The 22,904-nt window shown below is 30.7% G+C and overlaps 2 protein-coding genes across 3 annotated transcripts in view; one reads left to right on the plus strand and one right to left on the minus strand.

The window, feature by feature from the left end:
• LOC108686559 (neurexin-1) overlaps nt 1-22,904 on the minus strand; it is a 223,869-nt gene that overhangs the window by 17,920 nt on the left and 183,045 nt on the right. The window contains exons 15-19 of the mRNA XM_018191928.1: nt 17,803-18,125; nt 17,312-17,603; nt 10,106-10,399; nt 9,406-9,584; nt 8,359-8,530 (exon numbers count right to left, since the gene is read on the minus strand). Of these exons, the coding sequence (XP_018047417.1) occupies nt 8,359-8,530; nt 9,406-9,584; nt 10,106-10,399; nt 17,312-17,603; nt 17,803-18,125 (1,260 nt within the window). The remainder of the gene's footprint in view (nt 1-8,358; nt 8,531-9,405; nt 9,585-10,105; nt 10,400-17,311; nt 17,604-17,802; nt 18,126-22,904) is intronic.
• On the plus strand, nt 13,601-16,135 carry LOC108686567. Of its 2 annotated transcripts, XM_018191949.1 has the most exons (4): nt 13,601-13,686; nt 13,964-14,157; nt 15,317-15,541; nt 16,048-16,135. In XM_018191949.1, exons 2-4 carry the CDS (start codon nt 14,084-14,086, stop codon nt 16,052-16,054), a joined length of 306 nt encoding a protein of 101 aa, XP_018047438.1. In that variant the 5' UTR covers nt 13,601-13,686; nt 13,964-14,083; the 3' UTR covers nt 16,055-16,135. The 2 variants fall into 2 exon arrangements, with proteins under 2 accessions (XP_018047438.1, XP_018047430.1); XM_018191941.1 differs by having other exon boundaries at nt 13,601-14,157.

Raw genomic sequence — 22,904 nt, forward strand, 5'->3', positions numbered from 1 at the left:
AACATCTTTTTAGAAGAATCTTTTACATAAAAAAATGTATTAAATAATAAATATCGTTTGAATAGTACTAGCTAGACATTTACTAAGTCAGCCAAGTGTAAATATATATATTTATATTTAATAACAAAAAAGATTAATTTGAATTATTTCGTTTTTTAATCATATCTTTTTTTATTAAGTTACTATAAATTTACTGTAAATAAATATTAAGTTAGTATTATTGAAAAAAATATATATGAATTGTGAGATTTAATAAATTTTTTTGATGTCAGCAATCTTCTCTTTTCCTATAATAATTTAAAATATCTGTGAGAGAGAACGCGTATAAGAATTGAGATTCTCACCTTTTTATTTATCAGAAGGTTATCAAATTTCCAGCAGTTACAAAATTCTTTGAAAGCTTTGCAAGCTTCATGTTCTGTTATCTCAAATATGCAAATATTTTGATTCATCGTCATTATTCTTATAAGTTTATAAATTTATAAGTTTGGTATTGAAATTAAGAGAAAAATAAATCCAGAGAAAGACGGAAAATCAATTAAAGCAAATTTAAGTAATTTTAGTGAACATGTATGCCATGTTAATTTATGGCTATTTCAATAATCTCAAATGAAAACATATCATTATATTAGTAATCATATATAATTAGCTGAAAAATTTAACAACTAGTTCTTGATCTAACGCGCTGATTAATTACGGAAGCAATTACAATTAATAGGATTACTTAATAACCGTCTTACGGGTATCCGGTCCCAAAGAAGCTTCTTAGCACCGAATGATTCCCTAGTAACCCTGAGAAGATTCGATCTCTCTTCGAAGTTGCTTTCTCACGCCCGTTGCGACTCGTCCTTCGATTCCCACGAGCCTAACGGATGAGGCTTTGCCTTTCCGTGAAAAAAAAAAGAAAAAGAGGAAGATCCACAGTATCTTCCGAGAACTTTGATACCTTGGATCTTTCAACAATAGTGAATGAGGGTGGACATCGTGGAAGTCACACGGTGACTTTTAAGCGACTGCTTAAAAAGATTTTATTAACAAATTTTTACAATTGTTTTGCTTTAGAAACTTTCGTAATATAATATTAAGAAAAATTCTTTATTACTCAATAATTTATTTTAACCCTTAAATGTGACATGTAGTCTAAATCACATTACCAGATGAGCATATTTTTTTCAATTCTAATAATTAATAATCGAAATGAGAAAAATATATCCTAATCTATATAAATATATCGCCCTAGTATTGTGTTTATATCAATCACTATATAAATATATTTGAATATCATTTTAAATAAATTCAGATGTACAGGAAGACAGAGGATTTGAATTTTATCCATTTAGTACTCTATTGCAGAAAATAACTTTAGTATAATAACAATACTTTTTTATATATTGATTAACAGGGATTATTTTTGCGACATAAAAGTATGAAAGAATTTCAAGAATATCTTATATGAAAATGATTTTAAAACATTAAGAAAGATAGAGATAACCTTTTCTGTCTTCAAAACAGAGTCTATCGACAAGAAAGTATCTTATCGCTTTATGTATATTTCATGATGTGAATTATTTTGGCGTGACATTGAATTTAGTCTCCCTCGCCGTGTTAGGAATTATCGACACGAAATTCTACGGGTTCAAAGGTCTTCGTCTATATACCACGCGCGGAGGGAAGATCGCGAAGGAGGATTCAAGGTTCGAACCCTCTCACGACCCCTTGACTATATCAGAGGACGCCTTCGTCGAGGACGCCGAGATCTTGCCTCGAGCGTGAGAACGATTCTCGCCCACGGTCAAATTCCGTCGATCGAGTATTAGGACATCAGGGTAACGCAAGAAGAAACATTAAGACGCGTCTGACAGAGTGATTAAGAAAAACGGAAGCTCGAATTTATATAAATAAAATAAGAATGAAAAATATTGAACGTAAATTTAATATTTCAGGCTAGTTTCAATGATCGACCAATATTTACATGATTAAAGAAAAGTATCTCAATGTATGCTTTTATCAATTTTCGGGGATAACTATTAAAAATGTAAAACAGATTTTTCAACTTACAATTTTGTTACAAATTAATGTTAATGTTTAAATATTCCAAAATAAATAATAAAAGCTTTATAGGTATTATTTTAATAAAATAAAACATTTCTTGCTGCCATCGACAAATTCAACATATCTTTTCCATAACAATAACGTATAAGACAAAATGAATTAAAATTAATTCAGTTTAATTAATTTTAATGTGAAAATTAATTAAAATGATCAATAACATTCTTGCTGCATGTTATCAAAGATAAATTTTTATTTAAATTTATATATTACAATTAGACAATTTTTAATAATTCAATTCTTTTTGTAATAAAATCCATGAAAAGATAAATAAAATTTTTTCATTATTATATAATTTTTTCAGAGCTATAATTGTTAATAGTAATTGTTATAGTAAATTCGGAAGTAGACATACTTAAAATAAAATCTTCCATTTATAGTTTTGAACTAACTCTCACTTAGCATCAATAATACATATGGGTGAGTTAAAACGACTCGAAATAATGGGCAGAAGAAGCTATTATTCCTACATTAGAATGCATAGGCGTTCCCATAGGGACGCGGATTACATTACCCCCAGGGTACACCATGAATAGAGTTCCTTAATTAGAGATCAGGGTAGCATAGAATTCGAAGAAGCGTTCTCGAGTCCTAGGCGTGGTTATCGAATAATTTCATACTTGAAAAGCAATCGCAAATTACATAATTATCAATACGTTTAATGATAAATTTAAGAACGGAAATATTTAGAAACAGAAATATTGGAGACTATTGGTACATTAAAATTTTTCTACCTTTACTTTTTTATCAAAAAAATTATAATGAAATATGTGTCTTGTGGTATAAAAATTTTTTGAAAGAAGGATAATGCATTACGTGAATTTTATGGAAATCATCGAATTTACGAACAGTAAAGTCGATAGGTTACTTTTCAGTAAGAATGTACTGCATAGAAGGTTCGGGGCTCATAGAAACGAAAGGGTTGATCCTTCTAGTCGAGTTGATCTACTTAGATATCAGGAAGATAGAACGATCGAGGAGGATGCACGTAGGATGTTGAGGGTTTTATTTCCAACCCTCGTTTATCTTCGTGTGATCGATAATTCTTTATTTGTTTCTTCTATTAATATGTCATAGTTAACAATTTGAATTTTTTAAAATAAAGAATCAAACAGATATGAACGCAGATGCTATGTTGAAATAAATATGCCTCTACACGTAAAATTATATTTGAATACCTATGTAGGTATAAATATAGCAGGATATTTATGTTGTCGCGAAAGTAAATATTAATCGTAAAATTCTAATATTTCAAGTACCACGTGTCGTTCAAACTATTTTATGATGGGGATAGCATGGAGGATAAGAAGTGGCACAGGGGTTGAACACGTGGCCACCAGAGCGAAGAATATAATGAGAAAAAAGGCCTACCACGTGACCTTTTCCATCAGAGATGCATGCGATGTAAGAAGGTTCCACCCGAGCTTTCCTTTAAAGGGGTTGGTTTCAATTAATCTCGAAAGGGTGCTTCAATTGAGGTGGTTAACCCTATTATTGTTGACCGCGTCTTTAATGAGCAATGTATATTCCATTCTTAGCGTTGATCTTTCGCTTTGAAAACAGTTGATTATTCTATATTCTCTCTTTCCTTTCTTTTGAATCGAGAATAATATAGTTCAAATGAATAATATAGTTGAATATATAGTTCAATTAATTTCGACGTTATATCCCGAGATATCTTTTTTTTTTAATAATAACAATTTGTTAAAAGTGGAGAAATAAATAACTTCTAGCACAAATCTCGTTTTCAGAAATAAAAAAAGAATATTATTTGAAGTGTGAAAACTTATCCGTCGTATAGTGTCGCTGACACTAAGTATATTATTCATTTCTCGAGTGTTTTGTAATACAATTTATGCTTCAGGTGCTTTTGATTTTTCATTAATCTTATAAAATTATTTTTATTGTAACTTAAGAAACAAGTCCGCCGTTATTACAAGTCCGTCTGATGGTTATAATCATGTTTTGCTAAAGATATTTAAAATATTACTTTTTCTTTAATGTATCTATATCTTTGTCTGTATGACGATCGAGAAGATAGTGAGAGAGAATACGTGGCTTGAGGATAAGCAATCTTCCACACATGAAGCAGAGCAGTAGAAAGCGCGAAGAGGATTCTCTTCTCGCTTTCATTGCAAGCCGCATGATATGCGAGTCACATGGGGTGGAGAGTGGGTAGAGGGTCGCGGCATCGTACGTGCTCCAGAAAAGATCGAATTTCCTAAGCTTGTGCGAATTTCTAATGATAAAAATGAATATCATCAGACTAGAATCTAATGCATACATATGGAAAACTTCGTGACAAAATATATTCTTTACATAAATACATTTTATAAATGCGTTATTTAATATTATGTTAAATCATTATTTATTAAATTAATATCAAATTATGCGAGAATATCTAAAATCATGCATGAAATAATCTCTCTATTAATCCATCATTTTCTTTCTCGATATCATTCTCTCTATTAGTAATTGTATCTGTTTATACATAAGTGAACGCGAAGCTGTCACTTCATATATATAAATAATATAAATATACATTGCAATAAATTAAAAAATATTAAAACGAGGACATTATTAAAATATATTTCTTACTCGAAGTAGTATTCCGTTCTTGTATCATAATTATATAAAATATTATTTATTTTAGCAGAAAATATTAGTAATTAAATACTAGTAATTAAACAAAGTATTGATATTTCATGTCGGCCGTCCGAATTAATTATAATTAAATAACATCGCTGTATGTCGAGAGTAATTAGTTAGTAACAATTATTAGTTGGAATTGACTAGTATTTAGGACATTCCGCAAAAGCGATTCAATCGAATCTATTCGCGTCATTAACTTTTATTAGCAGGACAGGATCACCACAGATTCTAAAGGGTTTCAAATAATTTAGGAAGCTATCAGGGCAGCAATGTTGGTTAGGAGTTCCGCTCACACACATGCGACCGCTAAACAGGTAATTGGAGTGCAGCGATAGACTCAAAGGGTTAATGTAACAAAGGCTTATATTCCATGAGGTCAAAGTTCCGTGATGCCCACAAAATTCCACACATCTGATACATAATTTTCTTAACAATTCTTGATAACTTGACATTTAAAGCTGTAATGTGCACTTTGTCGAAGGAATTATAACTGATTAATTCTTTAATCTAAACCCCATTACAAAATATATTTGTAATTATAAGATATTTGTACGCACCTAAGAATTAAGGAAAATCTTATATTTTTATCTTCCTAATTTAATATCCTAATCTGTTCTTTACCTACATTACGTAGATTTCTTTAATAGCAAAACAAATAAACAAACAGGTAGAACAATTCGACTTATATTCAGATAACATGATTTGAATAATTGAAATATAAAAATATAAATAATAAGAATAGAAACTTAAATTTTATCTGGCATATATTTTCGTAAATGTTTTAGTTATGTGAAAACTATTCATTCGAACGGTCTCGGCGTTAGTCGATTGCACTACTTATTGAGTTAAAAGTAGAAGATTTGATGAGTATTCGTTAAATATTAAACACATGTGCATATTTGCGAGTTCTGCAAACGATGCTCGCGGGAAAAGCTCGTACACTTATGAAAATGCATCGTGCATTAGTCGTCGATAAATTTGCCTGGGTCAGCAAAATGAGTGCAACGCAGTCTATTACGCATAATGCTGCCTCGTAATTAATATCTGTGCAGAAATACACAAACAGATATATGAACTATTTGATTATATGGCGAAGTAAATCTAATTATCCGACGTAGCTGAATGGAAAAATATGGTGCATAATGAACTGCGTAAAATCTTAATTTGATATACAGATATGACAAAATATCATTTTAAATATAATTGCTTTATATGATAAATAAGAAAACGTAATTTCATCAAACAAATCATAGAATCACTGAATTATTGATATTAAAACCTTAAAAAAAAATACTTAGTAGAAAAAATTCGGAATATTATAAACAGAATATTGTATTAATTTGCAGTTTATGCGGTTGTTAAATTATATTAAGTAAACCAACAGTTTATTCATATGTGTGTAAACAATTTGAGTAATATAACTAAGTGAGGCACTTAATTATATTAACGCGCGCTACAGTATGAACGAATGCAATTCCTAGTAAACATGATATATGGACGACATTACAAAATTAATTGCATACAGAAAGTAGAAATCCCGCTTTGCCGTTTGCTAATTAAATACGTGGCGTTTACTGTAGAAATTCTTTTCTGTTTGTACATACTATCTCTTTAAATTAATTAATTAATTTGCTCGTCGGCGTTTATTTCAATTTTTGACAGAAGAGAGAAACATGCAATTAATATTCCAACGTTTCATACGCAGGTTGAAAACAAAATATGTCCATAGATTCTTGCTGCAATGTGTATGTGTATGGTTAAATACATTTCAAAGAAATATACTCGTTATATATATATATACTCGTAACTGCCTTGTATTGATATAATCATCTTTTATTCAATATAATTACGTAAAATTTCAATCAAAATAATGTAGATTAATTAATCTTAATGTAGACAGTTTATTATAAAGATTTTTGATTTTGATCTATTCGCTTAATTCATTCCAATTCATCTATTTCTTTCGAAGGATAATGGGATCGCACAGGTATTAACAGGATTAATATGAGCTCGGATCTCTTGTTAGATAAAGCGTTTTTTAAAGGTCAAGTTATCAGGACAACATGTTATGGATGGAAAATTCAAAGCCTGTAAGAGAGTAAATAAACTTAGTTTGTGTTCGATAAAACTTCGATTACTTGGTCGAGCATCAGGATTTCATCTTGTCAACGAAACGATAAGCTCCGTCAGAATCATTGTATGTGTCAGGATACATTCTTAATAATTTTAAAAATATCAGGCTTATAATTAATAATTATAAAATTGTAAGATAATTATAAAAAGATCATAATGGTAACAGGATTTTTATAAACGCGAATAAAAAGAATGTGAAAATTAATTATTCGAGTCAAGCAAATCAGATGTTAGAACAGGAGATAGAAAATCTATCTTTGATTTGATTTAATACATATGAAAAAAATTGTCATGTAATTGACAGGTATCTTCTATGCAATAATAAATCGTTAAAAGAAAAAAATATTAGAAAAAATATTATATTGAGAGAGAAGAATATTATAAAATATCTGATCTAATTTGATATTTATTTTCCGTGTGACTTTCATATTGAAAGTATTTTTTAAAATTTGCTTCTCATGATTTTGCTGCTGTATGCTTATATTCAATCAATCGATCCATTAATTATAGAAGGCTCATATTTATTATATTACAATAAAATTACTAAAATAGATGAATGTCCCACAAGAATAATCTCTCAATCAATATCTTAATTATGAAGTAAGGTATATTTACAGATATAAACATAAATATAAGCAAATATAATTTGTTTCAATAAATTATCTATTTTTTAATTTTAGTGATGTTAAACAAAAGATAGCGGATTTAAATATCTCAAACAAACTTGTACATTTATTCGTATCAATGAAAAATATTGCGAGCACCAAGAAGAGTTAAGTGCAGATCTTCAAATTTTAGAACCAACAATGCAACTGAGGAGAGAGAAATGTTTCCGGATAATCGCCCGGATAATTCTTAGTTAATCGATAAATCATTCCCAACACGAGCAAGACGCCTTTTCGTGAGAGCGGCAGACGGCCTTCGTATTCGTGAAAAGGACGAAACAATAGCTGGGTCTCGTGAACGGCTGATCAAAGCCATTTCCCATGGTTAGAACGGGTCAATGTCCCGGTACCATGATGCTCTTAAAAGAACACATGGGACCCCTCGTCTTCAGTTTCCCGGCAGTTCTCGTGCTGTTTGGATCGTCTCGTATTTAAAGCACGTATGCGTGATATTTATTTAAACTTAAACACGATTTCTGCATACTAAACGTTATGCTTCATGTGATTTATTATAATTTTTGTTATCATAATTAATAAATGTATGACAATCGCGGAGATAATCGTCGCGCTTTTTCCACTTTGCTCTTTAATTTATAAATCGAGAAAGTTTGTGGAGTTTTCTCTTCGACATATGTGTGTGATGCTAACTTATTAACATTTCAAACTATATTTGATATCTGACAATATTTTATATTATAATTTTTTATCACACACCTGACATAAGCTTGACAAGACGATCAATCAGCGATAGCTTATCACGAGTTGTTCCTACAATATACATTATGCAAAAATTACTTACCTGATGGATGATTAGATTGCAAATTGTAGTCATCGACTTGTAATGTGCTGTTCGGCCCAGTTCTGGTAAATCTAACCACGTGATATTGGTTGTCGTTAACTTTCACGCCAACTTCGCCTATTGGATGATCGTTGGTGCCCATATTATAAACCGCAAAAACGTTACCTTCCACCTATGAAACAAATAAATTATTAATTTCTTGTTTCATTGAAATTTGATTTTTTATTCGTGCCAATTACATTAAATCATTGGAAAAGAAATTTACAAAATTAAATAAATTAATTTAAGAGGACGTTGGATATATAATGTATGCTAATTCATAATTCATATTTATAAGTTTAATAATTATGCATTTCGAAAAATCGATTTAACTAATACTATTATTTACATATGTACATACTAAATCAGAGATTCCCAAAGGATAGGTCGTGACTCGAGGAATCGCAAAAAATTTTACAATGTTAAATTACACTTCATCACTTTGCGTAGTTGTACAAATTTGCCTATGTGTATGTCTTTTCACAATTTCGTACTATATAAGATTAAATTTTCAACGATAATAAAATTTAAAACGAAATTTCAAAATAAACTTTAATTCTCAAACTTTTATCAAATTTCTTATGTCTAAAAATAACTCATATCGATCAATTGTTATCGTCAACGTTAAACATTCTGTTATCAGAACAAAAATAAAAAACACATTCTTATTACATCCATCATAATAAATATCATAATTTATCTTGTTATCTGAGAAATAGATTTATAATATTATATCCAATAAAAAATAAAAAAGTAGAAATATACATAAAATAAAATACATAAATAAAATGATATAAATTAATTAACTTATTCGTTTTCTGTTTTTTTCATTTGCCAGATAATTGCAAACTATATTTGTTGTTTTAAAAAGTGAGTCGCAATATATAAGTTTGGGAAGCCCTGTACTAAATTATATAATCTATATATTATACAATACATTATATATATGAATGAATAGTGCTTAATAATGCTGTATAATGTGTAAATTCAAATTTATTGTATACTAACAATTTCGATTTCAAGATAATCGTTACTCGACGCAGATTCTATTCTAAGCAACACAGCGTCATTAACGCTGGTAACGAAACCCAAGGCCACAGTATCTCTTTTCATTTCCGGTCGACGATCAGGCGGAAACGTATACGTGATAATTCCTCTTCCTGCTCCGAATTCGTAAGCGATAGCCTCTGCGAAGTGAAACATATTGATGTTAAAGTGATGTTTTCATCTGTTATATATTAAGTGCTGAGATTATTTTTGCTTCGTTATTTATTAAATTATTATCCTACCATATAATAATTTAATCTTCATTCTAAAATTTATTTTTAGAAATGTCCTATTTATCAAGTTTCATCAATAACTGCTTTTAATTATGGAAAATATTTCCTCTCGAAAGAAATCAATTCTAGTTAAACTAATTTTACATCCTTTTAATATTTATTATATTGTAGAATAAGCCAATAATCAAACTTTAGTTTTGTTAATTTTATAGATAATGTGTTATTATAATAATGTAGTACACGCATAGAGTGATATTGATAGATAGCATTTATTAAAAAATATTAATTATTAATTAATTGGCAATTTTGTATGTAAAGAGAACAGCATGGAGAGGACGAATAATCTCTTTTTCCTTTCTCTTTTTCCCTTTCTCGAAATAAATGCGAATATCAGCGTATCTATGTTTCTCTTTTCTATATTCCTTTACCATCGTTACAAGTCGGCCCGGTAAAACTCGTCATGTCGCAATCACATGTGTAGCTATTCCATTGTTGCACGCATGTTCCATGATTGGCACAGAGATCATGAGTGCACTTCTTGCCCGGATGTATGTTGGTGTAAATGTCGCATCCGGATGTGATCAAAGAACTCGGCACGACGGCATCGGTAATGAGGTCGGTACTTTCCCCGCTGAGATCCAACGACGCCAGACACCCCTCGAATCCGTGACGGCTGAGAATCTGTTTTGGTAATTGGCCATATTGCGCCTTCTCCACTCCACCTGAAATAAATAAGACGTCAAATCTCTTTTACGAAACTTGTTCGACTTTTTAAAAAACAAATCTTCTCTCTCTCTTTTTTTTCCTTTTATTAATTCAGCTGCTCTGTTCAAATTTATTAAATGATCTCATATCGTTTCAATTTTATGATTTTATATGATTAAAAAACCTTAAAAAATATTTAAAAAATTTACGAGAAAAAGTCTTGTATTAACAGACGACGTGATCAAATATCAGAGGAACAAATTTTTTAAATAAAATATTAATAAGAAAATTAATTACTTTTGTGGGTCAAATTAACCCAAAAAGATCAGTAGGGTTAAATATATCAGTGTATATGTTCTTGTGACGTTTACTTTGATTTGACATTTTGTAAAAATAATATTATCTTTTAATTATTAAAAATCACAATAAAATGGATATTTAAAATGTTTACACATTCGTTTGAATCGTGAGTCGCAATAAAGCTTGTCGCAAGATGAAATTGCCAAAATGCAAACGGGATGTAGCGCTTGACATAAAATATCGAAACCGAAATTCGATAGTTAAATCAAAATCATCTCTCTCGCAAACTCTCGTAGCCTTGCGATATCCGCAGACCTCTCGGCAATCGCGGATATCGCGAGTGTTCGACGAACCGAGACGACCGCACGTCCGGTCGATCCCGCCGCCATAAATCCTGCGGGATCGCCACCAGTCGAAAATTATTTCGACGGTTACACATTATACTCCGTATGACCGTGTGGGCAGTAACTTCGAAATGCAATTGCCTGGCCAATCAGTTTGTATGCAGTGTGAAAGTATCTCATTCAAAATATATGTATTAAAGAGGGATTTTACGAATAAAACGAAATGCAGTACCACAGCAAACTTTTTCTCTCCATTGTAAAAATATAATAAATTTTAAACAATAAATCTAAATAATGAACTTTTAATTAAATAATATAATAAGATAAATAATATAATAAGATAAAAGAGCCAAAGATGAGCAAGAAGTAATGGACGTTTGAATAAAAACATGTCAATTTGACATGCAATGAGACAAATTTCAATTGAAAAAATTCATTATTGTGATTATATTTAGAATTAAATTTTTAACTGACTATCGCATTATATGAAAGCTACTAGAGTTATCTTGAATATAATCTTGATAATTAAATTCAATCAGAGTGAAATTTTGGTAATTTTTGCGTTGAACTGATCTCGTGACATGTGATTGCGATTTGGCAATCACTATTGAAGAATAATTGATGACTGATTTGCCAATTTATGCCAGCCCGACGGTAATCGATAGATTTATTAATGAATTAAGCAACGAGAACGGTATGATATGGATCTAATTAATGGTAATTCATAGCGCGCTACACTGATATCGTAACTGAATTTCGGATCATTAGCCCAGACATATATAGATCTATCCTATCTATGCTATGAATTAGAAATGCAAAAATATCTGCATTATAAATGTTTCTTTGTCAGTCTTGTCAGTTAATATTATCATTCATATAAAATTATAATTTGAAAAAATCAAGCTATATTATCTATCGTCAAGAAATTGTAAGCTTTTTCGTAGCCAGACATTATTTCTCGCAATCACGTAACAGAATAAAATATCTAAATCAGTGATGCACAATCTGTGGCTCACTTGTGAATTTTTCGAGCGGATTCATCTAAATCATAAAATAGTTCCATAAATAATTATTACGAAGATAAAATCAACTTCTTCACATAAATTTCTTACGTTATTTATTGTTTGAAAAGTTATGCACTTACACAACACGATAATAATCATCGCGTGACATCTCTCCTTCTCTGAGGCCTTCAAATTAACTATGCAATTGCATCAGGAAAGCAAAAAGTTCAAATGATAAATAATTTCTACATGTTATATGAAAATCTAAATCGGAATGACGTGTTAATGTTACACAGAAATTGCATTATAATCAAATTATTTAAAATTAAATAATTAATAAAATAATCGTTTCTTTAAATAATTAATAAAATAACTGATTAGTTTTTTTATCGATCAAAATTTACGATGAAATAGCGATTATATAGTCAAAGCAAGTACTAAAGACGACAACTCAGTAATTTACAAATTTGCGCTGATAATCGGCATCTTAAAATAAATAGAGATAAGTTACCGATACGATTGGTTGGCAAAACATATCGTAGTGACGGAGAGAAGAAGCAGGTATGAAGAAAATTATAAAAAGAAATAAAATTTTTTTTAGCATTTCTTTATAAACATTTAATACTGGAAAGTAATGATTAATTATTTTCAATATTAAAAATACTGTTTTTTATTTTAGTTTTTAATATAAAATAAATAATTCAAAATAAATAATTTTTAGTATTAAATTGGATTTTCTTAAGGATTTACGTAAGTATATTCTTTGAACAAAAAGGTTTCAATCATCATTTACATCTCTACAACATATGTATGTCAAGATAAAGATTATCAAAAGCATGCCCATTGTAAATAATTGCCCAGAATAAGATTACCTTATCAAATATGAAATGACTACTTGAAATGGTATAAATGTATTCGTAACATTTTGGAGCTCGTAATGCAGTTGTATTGTAAAAAAAATAAAAACAATGTCAAAACAATATGATTTTACAAATATTTGTTACAATTATTTTCCACTTTCTTTCAATTTCGATTATAATTTATTAATATATTAATATATCTTTTAATATAGTATAGTGAATTTTTTTTCCTATTAAGATGATTAATTCTAAGTAAAATTGAAGTTGTCCGAGCATTTCGAAAATGAAATCTTATGTAAATGCTTCTGCATTTTTCACTTTTATCATATTAACTTTTTTTAATGTACTCTTTATAATCTCTTAATTATAGCCCTTTTTAATTAAAAAGCCAGTCTGTATAAAAAAGATTTAAAAAATATAAAACCAAATTAAAAAAAATTATAATATTAATCAATGAATTAATTCAATCTAAGCATACTTTTTACGTTTTTACGAATAAGACTGGCGCGGTCGCGCTCTTATCAGTCAGCTGTATCGTTATCACGTATGACATATTCGTAAGCCATGATTAAATTGTATTTATCATAATAACCGGTAAATCGCTCACGAATTTCATCTTACATTGCGGCTGCGTTGCGGTTGAATGACGGATGTGCGGCTCGCTGAGTTAGTTAGAATCACGAGGTCGATCATTTGCGTGTTTCAAACAGTCGTCTATGCATCATCATCGAAAGTGCATGAATTCATAAAACGCTTGAATTGTTAATTGACTTTATCGGCGTAATTGATAATCAAGGTAAAAAGCCTGACGTCATCGCGAGAATCGGTGATTACTTTGACGCGCGATAAAAAGATAATAGCGATGTTATCTCTTGAATCGGTATAATTCGTCGAATTTCGAACTCGCTAATCATGTTACCATAGTCGTTCCAGCACGTCATGAGATATATTAAATCGACGCGGAAATTCAATAACTTTTATTTCATAAGTTATCAGTCATTATGTCTCTTCGCGAGCTCGCCATTTGCGTTCTGCTAATCTCGATTGTTCATTTCTCAACATCGATTATCCAGTCGCAAAGATTGTACAATGTACGATTTTCGCCGGAATCAGCGAGGAGCCTGGAACATATTCTGGACAAATGGAGGACAGTACATCCGAAGTTCAAAGCCCCGCAAATCGAGATTGGATTGATGAAGGGTTATGTCTCGCCGGACGAAAACTGGATGTTTGCCAATGAATACAAGTATTCAGGAAAAGATTATAAGTACGTATGTAAACTTGACAAAGAATATATTTAAAGACATGTTCGTTCGGGTCGGAACAAATCAACTTTTAGATTAATGTATCTTATTTTAATACAAACGATGAAATAATCATGATGATCTCTCAGAGTTATAGGTTTATTATATACGGAAAGAACAGTTTTTGTTACACGAAAAGGACAATTTTGCTGAAGTTTAATTAGATTTGAAAATAATTTTGTTCGACCATCAAAATAGATAATATAATTTTGTAGACCGATTAAGCTTGATGACAACGCTGCAAAAAATTTTAATAATCTAGAAATCAGCTTGAGCGTCCTACACAGTTATTTTGATGGTTCAAACAAAATTATTTTCAGATCTGTTATTAACAATTTATATAATTTTAGCCCGAATCAAATTTTCAATCTTGCCTCTTTCCAAATTTACAAACAAATGTCTTTTCGAGATCATTTATCAATCAATTCATCCAATAACTGACATAGGATGGATAAAGAAAAACATTTTTTTATTAAAGTTTTAATTTATATTTAATTTTTACTCCACATTTAAATTATAAAAAAAGGGAAGCCTTCAACATAGCAACAGATGAAAGCAGAAATAAAGAAGTAGAAAGTTAAAAGAATTCAAAATGATTAAATAAATAAGATGTGCATTATACATTGTATTTGTATTTACAATCAAAATAAAGTGAAAAAAATATTAGTTGAAAAATTTCATATCACATTTATATTAAGCTAAATTTTTAGATACTTGAGTGAAACTGTTCTTTTCATGTAGATTTTCCGAAAAAGTATCTACAGAATAAGTTGCAACCTGAACAAAACGAAGACATTTTTTAGATTGTTTATTAATATATTCAGATTTATGTGATCTGATGATTATTGAATCAATATCTTCTAGTATCCGATACATATAAAAAATTAAAACAAATGATTAAAAAATAAATAAAGTGTAGAATATGAAATTAAACAATAAAAATATTCCAAAAAAATTCCAAATGTATTACTCAATAATGCATAAGAACGACGTGTTCGATCCGAAAATGCAATAAAGCCAAAACTGAAAGACATTAACGATGGCGAATGTACATCTAAACATTGTTAATGCTATAATAACATCGTTAATGCAAATAATCTTACACGATCGTAAATCGATTAGTGGCGTAACAAAGATGACATCGACGACAAATGAGAAAAAAATCCCGCTAATTGAAAATAGCGATATAGAAGCAGGAGAAAAGAAGAAAGAGAACAGTATTCAGGATAATATCGTGATGTCTGATAGATTTAGCCCACAGATTGGATCAAGGAATATTATTACAGTACCTACGTACTGTCCGGAAGGACAAAGAAAAGATAGTAGAGGACGTTGTAGAATTGTCATGTGAGTTACCTCTTTCTTTTTAGGACAATCCTTAATTACAATAAATCTAATCTTCTCGACAAAAAATATAATTGAAATACGTAATTCGAATGAATCATTCTAGAGATTCTTCAATTTAAATTTTAACGATGAATGAATCAGAATTTTATAATATTTCATAGAAAAAACTAAAGCATATTTTCTTGCCTTGATACTAAATATTTTGAAAAAATATTGTTTTATTAAATTGTATGAATGTTCCGTTATTGATTAGTTTTTAAAAGGTCAGTTTGTGACATATAATGTCTCTAATGTTAAAACTGTTCAATTTTATTTAAGAAAAAGTTAACTATAAATTGATTAATTATATAATATTAATATTATGGTTGAAAATTTTAGATTACTTTATATGATAATTATTAAATTACTATTAATTTGTGAGATATAACAAATTCCTAATACTCTCAACGTGTATTGAGTACATATTTACAGGAGTTTGATAATCGATTTTATACTTTTTGTTATAGAACGTAAAAATCAGAAAGAGATGGAAGACAAATAAGGAAACAATTAAATAATTGAAATTCTTCAGATACTGATATTTATTGTGAAATATTGAGGATACGCAAATTACTTTAAATTAAGGTAATGTGTAATTTGCTTTATTATAATTATATAATTAATAAAATGCTATATTAAATTTGTGTACTTTTCTAGCGTTTTAATATATTCAAATATGATTTTATCTAATTGATATAACAATCTTATATTTGATATTAGTTATAAAAATAAGCTTTATATTAAATTGTCAAATTATATTAAATTGTCAAATTAAAAACAAATTCTATATAATACACGCAATAAACAACACATTCAAATATGATTTTACTAAATCACTAACTACGAAGATCTTATATTTATAATAATTATAAAAGTTATATGTAAATTAAAAATAGATTCTGAGACATACGTAATAATTTAGCATGTATCTAACTTTTTAATCTATAATATAAATTCTACATATTCAGCAAGACTGTCGATATTATTTTTTGTAACTTATAAATTATTAATAGTTTTCAAAACGCTAGAATTGAAATATCATAAAGATATTTTTATATGTGTATAAATATTTTTGCTCAATAATAAAACAAGAAAGAAATAACTTAAGCATGTTTAGAGATAAGATTAAAGAATTTGAGAATCGTATATTTGTCAGTATAGTATCATCAAATAGGTTTTGTGACAAACGTGATAAGCTGAATGAGGAGAATGTGGTTATAATATAATTCATTAAACTAATTAAGAAACCAATACATAAATGACATATTTAACTTATACAATAAACGGATTGCAGATGTAAATCACGACTGACTAATTAAATTAAATTAATATCGCGTACACGCTGTTATTTTATTGTAGTAATATCTCTCGAATGAAATTGTCGAATAGAATCCTGATTAATTGTATTGCGTTACATAACGGGTGGATTAAATAAAGGAAACGCGGCATTCAGATTATTATAAACATTATATAAAATCATGAAACGTTATATAAAAAAATAAATTAATATTAAAAAATATTTTTTAAAGAATTTTTAGAATTATCCAGATTACATTAAGCTTTCAATTATTAATAACCAATTATACTTTTTGTGCAATGTTTATTGTTAAATTATTAATTAATTTAGTATTGTTAATAAAAATATTTTTTTGTAGCAAAGTAAAAAAATATTTAAATCTTAAATTAAAGTATAGTTGAATTATATATATTATTCTTCCCTTCTCCACTTACCTATATACAAAATGCCATCGAGATCAAGATTCTCGTTGCTACCTTGGCTGTTGACAGCGGTCACGTGATCGTCCACAGAGAGTGTGTGCCTCTTTGCGGCAGGTCTGCCAATACTGACGGCATGCCATTTGCCATCGTTCAACTTGGACTTCGAAGTGTCCCTGACCCTGACAGCTCCGTCGCCTAAGTCAAACACGTAGTGTACGTGTCCGTTTACCAGCTCAACCGCAATAAAATCATGCTCTCTTCCAGCATTGTAAAGGATCAAGCCGTTCGTTTCGCGCGTTTTGAACTGAAAAGTAATTTACAAGTGTAAGGCGATGAATTCTCCCTCTTTCTCTCTCTCTCTGCAGATTGATTGAATTATATTCTTTTTACAATTGATGATAAAATCTTTATGATAAAATGGACGTGATAAAATTGACTTCACGGTTCTTTATCGAAAGCTCGTTATATAATATCCATGATACGCAGAAAATATCAATTTTCACCTGGAAATAAATGTTGGTCTCCAAGTACGCTTTGAGTACCGGAAGTCCTACGAAAGTGTGCTTGGAGGTGAAGGTCACCGGATGATGAACCGGATGATTTCTTTTCCCGAACTTGCCGGTGACCCGAATGATGGGTGCGACACCCTGATGTGAGGTCTGATGGCTTCCAGCGCTGCGCGCAATCTCCAAGTATGGATATCCGTTGAACCAGATCTGCTGCAACTGGCCCACGAAATGCGGTATGTCCTCGCCCGCGTGAAGATATCCGCCTACGTGGAGCGTTCGAAATTCCAAGATACCCTGCTTTCCCAGCTGCGCTTCCGCTACATTTGCATACAAACAGCCATTCGTCATTAAATTGAAACGCATTGAAACGCGAACTAAATTTAAATAGAAAATACTAAAATTTGGAAAATATTTACGATCTTATTGCTTATCTTCGTCTTCAATGAAAATAGTTTAATGTTAAAAACTATATTAATTAATAATACAAAAATTATATGTATATCGTATCAAACTTAGTTCTTTCATTACTGCGTAAATGTTCAAAATGTTAAATCAAATGAAAAATATACATACGAAAATATACATACAATGTTATAGATTTAGCTATTTACAATTTATATAATTTTTAATTTTAATTTTAATTTTTTTATTTGATGTATACAGGATGATAAAACATTTAGTTAGAATATTTTGTGCGTTCATCAAAGTATCTAGCTAACAAATTGATGTTATTTGTCATCATTTTGATTAAGTTTTATAGTTAACGTAAATTTAAAGAAACGAACTCTGGAATTAATTATGCCTATTAGATACCAAAGAGACTTTAAATATTAATGCAAAAGAATCAAAAGATTTTCATCGATTAGTGATCTAAAGATCTTTTTATTGCCTGCCTGAAAGAATTTATTCATACAAAAATGCGTAGCTAATGCATTTTTAAAACGCTTTAAAACTTACTTCAAAGCTAAAGATGAACATTTTGAATGTTAATTATCTTCGGTATTTAATATGGTATAACTGACATTCTAGATTTTTTTTCGCAAATATACATTACTAATGATTTCATAAACACATAACTTTGTGGCCAAACTTTTTTGTGTCATCCTATAGTATATTTTATTTAGAGTACCTGTGTACTCGAGTGTTTGCAAAAGTATCGTGTACGTCAGTGTCTAGTGAAAAGATGGATGAAGAAGATCATCTGATCACTGGCCGAAATTTTCAAAGGTTCGTGAAAGCACGAAACTTTAGCATTTAAACTGAACTATTGAACAACGCCAGGCTAAGATGGGAACCGCATGTGTTTCGCTGTGCAGCAATTATCGTCCCAGCGCGATCGATTGCGCTGAAGTAAAGGCCGTGCAGAGCTGCTGCAATTTAGGCTATTGCCACCTAACTCAATATTGCCGGCACTCGCCGTCAGTTTAATAGGGTGATCCGAGGGACAGCTTTGCGAGGGTGGCTGTTTCACGGTGGCCACTGCGGCAGGGTTGTTTTGCAAGGGCCGATTGGGGCCAGGCTGATTGGTAAGCCAATCACGTGCTGTTCATATTATCGATATTAATAAGATACGAGATATGCTCGATTGAATCAGCGTCCCATTCCTATGGAAATGTCGCTAATTGCTTTGATTATCTTATATTATTTTCACATAAATTATATAACATATACGTAATGTGCAAATTACGTGATATTTGCAATAGAATCACTGGTTGTGACAATCCTCCAAATTGTATAGAGTCTTCACGTCAATTTAAGCACAACGATCTTAAATGGCCCACCAACATGACAGAGCAATATTGGCAAAGACATTATAACGACGCCGTCAAACGGATATGATATCGGTATTAAAAATGTCGATTATCAAGAGAGGCTCGTATTAAGATCTCCGATATATCGATATTGTTTGCTCATCCGTAGCGTGTCCCTCGTTCCGTTAACCGCGGAATTTGTGCGCGACGAGAGAGTCCTGAGGGAATTTCTGCGAAGTGGTTTACCGTTGATGGAATCGCGCGGGGATATAATTTACTTTATACTTGAAGCGGCGCTTTTGCGACGGAGTGCCACGAATGCCCTGGCAGACGTCGACCTCCTCCCTCGGCATCACCGATTCCGGATGCACTTTTCTCGTTGCGCAGCCGGCGGCGGCGTGAAGAGCATTTCGAGGAGTCGGCACGATAAAAAGCGCATTTGCATACCCACGATTTGTAATCCGTCCGCTGGATGTCGGAAAATCGATGGCACTGACTCGTATCTACCGCTCGTAAATAATATGGTCGGCGAATCGGCGTAAACAGAGAAAAATGGACATTCTCGCGTGGCCGCGAGCCGAGAGAATTCTTTGCCTTGGAGAAGAAAACGCGTGTTTTTCTTATCGATCATACACTAAGAAAAATTTCTAGTTGAAAGTGGACAAATCATAATTATCTGGTTATATCTATTATAATAAGATAACTGAATGTCCAATTATGATGATCAAAGTTCTGATTGATATGATTAGAATCTTACTGATTTATTTTCAAGAAATCTTTTTTAATGTATAAGCTTGCACAAAATAAATTCAAAAACATAGAAATAGAATAAAATTTTTTTACACAAAACTTCATTTTCGTAGTTCATTATAAAAATAACAAGTTTAAGAGGTATTGTATTTTTCAGAAGGTTTTAAAGTCTTAACAGTCTCCTTCACCCATAAAATATCTTTTCATCCTTCTATTTTAAAATAAATCTGCTCTATATCTTATTCATTGTATTTTATCGCTCGATTGTCCCTGAGATGATGGCTTCATATGGCTCGCTTATATAGTTGATACATTTTTCAGTCTCGACATTAAAAATATTTTTGTCATTTACAAACGAAATTTTCATCTACTAATATATTTCTCACGTTTGACACACCGACCGAGTGCAATAACGACCGCAGCCTTGGAAAAATCTTCGATTAACATTCATAAGAGTGTCTCGATTCGAAGAATCGCCGACAGAATGCAAAAGCGGACGCAATGCGCGATGCATTTTGAATTTGTGATTGCAGGAGAGTTGAGAGCACCCGCGGGAAACTTGTAATTTAACCGATAGAAGAAATGTAACCAGGAAAGATGAAGTTTTAAGCTCTATCAAAATTGAAGATATAATATAAAAAAGGATTATAAATAGTTTTTTAATTGTTTCTTGAAATTGATTAAGCATACAAAGGAGACTACTCATTAACTCATAATTATTTGTGTTATATTAATTACGTACTCTTATTTGCATTTGCGGGAGATTGTATAATTAATTATTTATTATAATTACACACATTAATTCGTTCAGAATGATTGTGCAATGAAATTATAAAATCTACATATAAATGTCGCGCAACAGAAAAATGTAATGTTGGTGATTTTCTTAAATAATTTTTATTATTAAATAAATCATTTATTAGTTTTTTACGTTCATTCAAAATTGAGATATTCAAGATGTACTATAACTATAATTGAGTACTCATAATTATTAAATAACTTAATAAGCAATTTTAAATTTTTATAAATACGGACAAGTAAATTATTTTTAAAAAAGTATAAATATATGTAAGTTTTATGTATACGTAAAAATATAAAGTGTATATTTGACAAATCTGTGCATTAAATATTTTTCTCTGCTTCGTTTTGCTAGAATGACATCAATCTTTCTAAGTTTTGTAATATTGGCTATATCGACAAAGTCTAAAGTGTCAGATAGCTGTAACGTATGTTCCAAGTTCTTAGTTTCAGGAAACTACTATTTTGCAACAAACCAGTAGTTTCTAATTCGCTATTTGTCCCATTTGCACAACTTATGCGAGTGCGATGAGAGAGGTCTCGAAACTTGCGTGAAAAATTGCTCAAGAAATTTTTAATTTCGTGTGCCTGCTCATCGATCTTGCGAAACTTTCTCGGCGATTTTCATTAATTATTCAAATCCATGGAGCAGCCAAACTAACGCAATTATTCGTCTCGTAGCTTGATGAACTATTCGAAGATATTCTATATACGTAAAAATTATTTTCAATAAAAAATACTTAATCAGACTTACACTTAAATAATTAGAACTTGCATGTACGAAAACAAAATGTTAGGGCCAATTTTAAACATAAAATACTAGTCCAAAACATGTCGATTTATTGAAAATTATTAAAACTAAAAACTTTTTTGATGCTTTAAAATTTCTTACCTTTAAGGCAAATGAAATACTATTGTTGTAATATTTAGAGCTACAAGAGAATTACTCTTTATAATAAAAAGAACTTGATGTTAATAATTTGCGCGAGTCTTTCTCTCTTTTCCCAAAACAAGCGAAAGATTTATAAAACTGTCACACCCAATGACTCATTTGATCATTGCTAACAGCGAAAACGACAGGACGATTTAGCTTTGAAATGCTCGCCGTACCAATTTCCCTGACTCGTCGGTCCGACAAATAACAACACTAATAACGAACATGAGCGTGCGATGGGCGATGATCGAGAGAAGGCGGAAAATTATTTTCCGCGCGATAGCGTCGTTTCTACGCGAGGCCACGGCCGCGTCGTACGGTCCTCGCATAAATCTTTGGTATACCGAATGATCCCGCCGCGGTGAATCCACCGACTGATAAATCTCGATGTGGAAATTGATTATCGGACGGGAATTCTCCATGGCGACTCCACCCTCGCCTCGTGTACACCTGTATTTATACGCTCGGGGCAATTTGGTCGTACGATGCAATTAATCCTACCCTCTTTCTCTCTCTGCGTTTCCTCCCCATCGTTATCTTCTCTTCTAGTACTTCATGCTTTTCCGTCGAGTATACAGACGTGTACTCGATTCCAGTCAAATATTTTTATTTCCTAGTTTTGAGAACGCCATAATTTTACCATAAAATAATTAAGTTCGACATTTGCGTCTATAGTTGTTTGCTTATCTTTTTACGCGTGAACTTTTGGTTGTAATTTTTTTATTTTTCTAAGAGAGAGCCTGCTGCAGTGACTAAAGATATAAGAGTCTGCCAGAGAGAATCTAATAAGATTTTTGACGCCGTAATGTAAAAGAATTTTTCAAAGATTTTGAAATCTGTAAACATGATGTTAAAAATTAAAA

This window comes from Atta colombica, unplaced genomic scaffold, assembly GCF_001594045.1.
Source record: "Atta colombica isolate Treedump-2 unplaced genomic scaffold, Acol1.0 scaffold100, whole genome shotgun sequence".
Lineage (NCBI taxonomy): Eukaryota > Metazoa > Arthropoda > Insecta > Hymenoptera > Formicidae > Atta > Atta colombica.

Coding starts and splice junctions, on each gene's coding strand:
- LOC108686567 (XM_018191941.1), top strand. CDS start 13,892: ATGTCTCTTCGCGAGCTCGCCATTTGCGTTCTGCTAATCTCGATTGTT. Junction 14,158..15,316: donor TATTCAGGAAAAGATTATAA/GTACGTATGTAA, acceptor TAAATCGATTAG/TGGCGTAACAAAGATGACAT.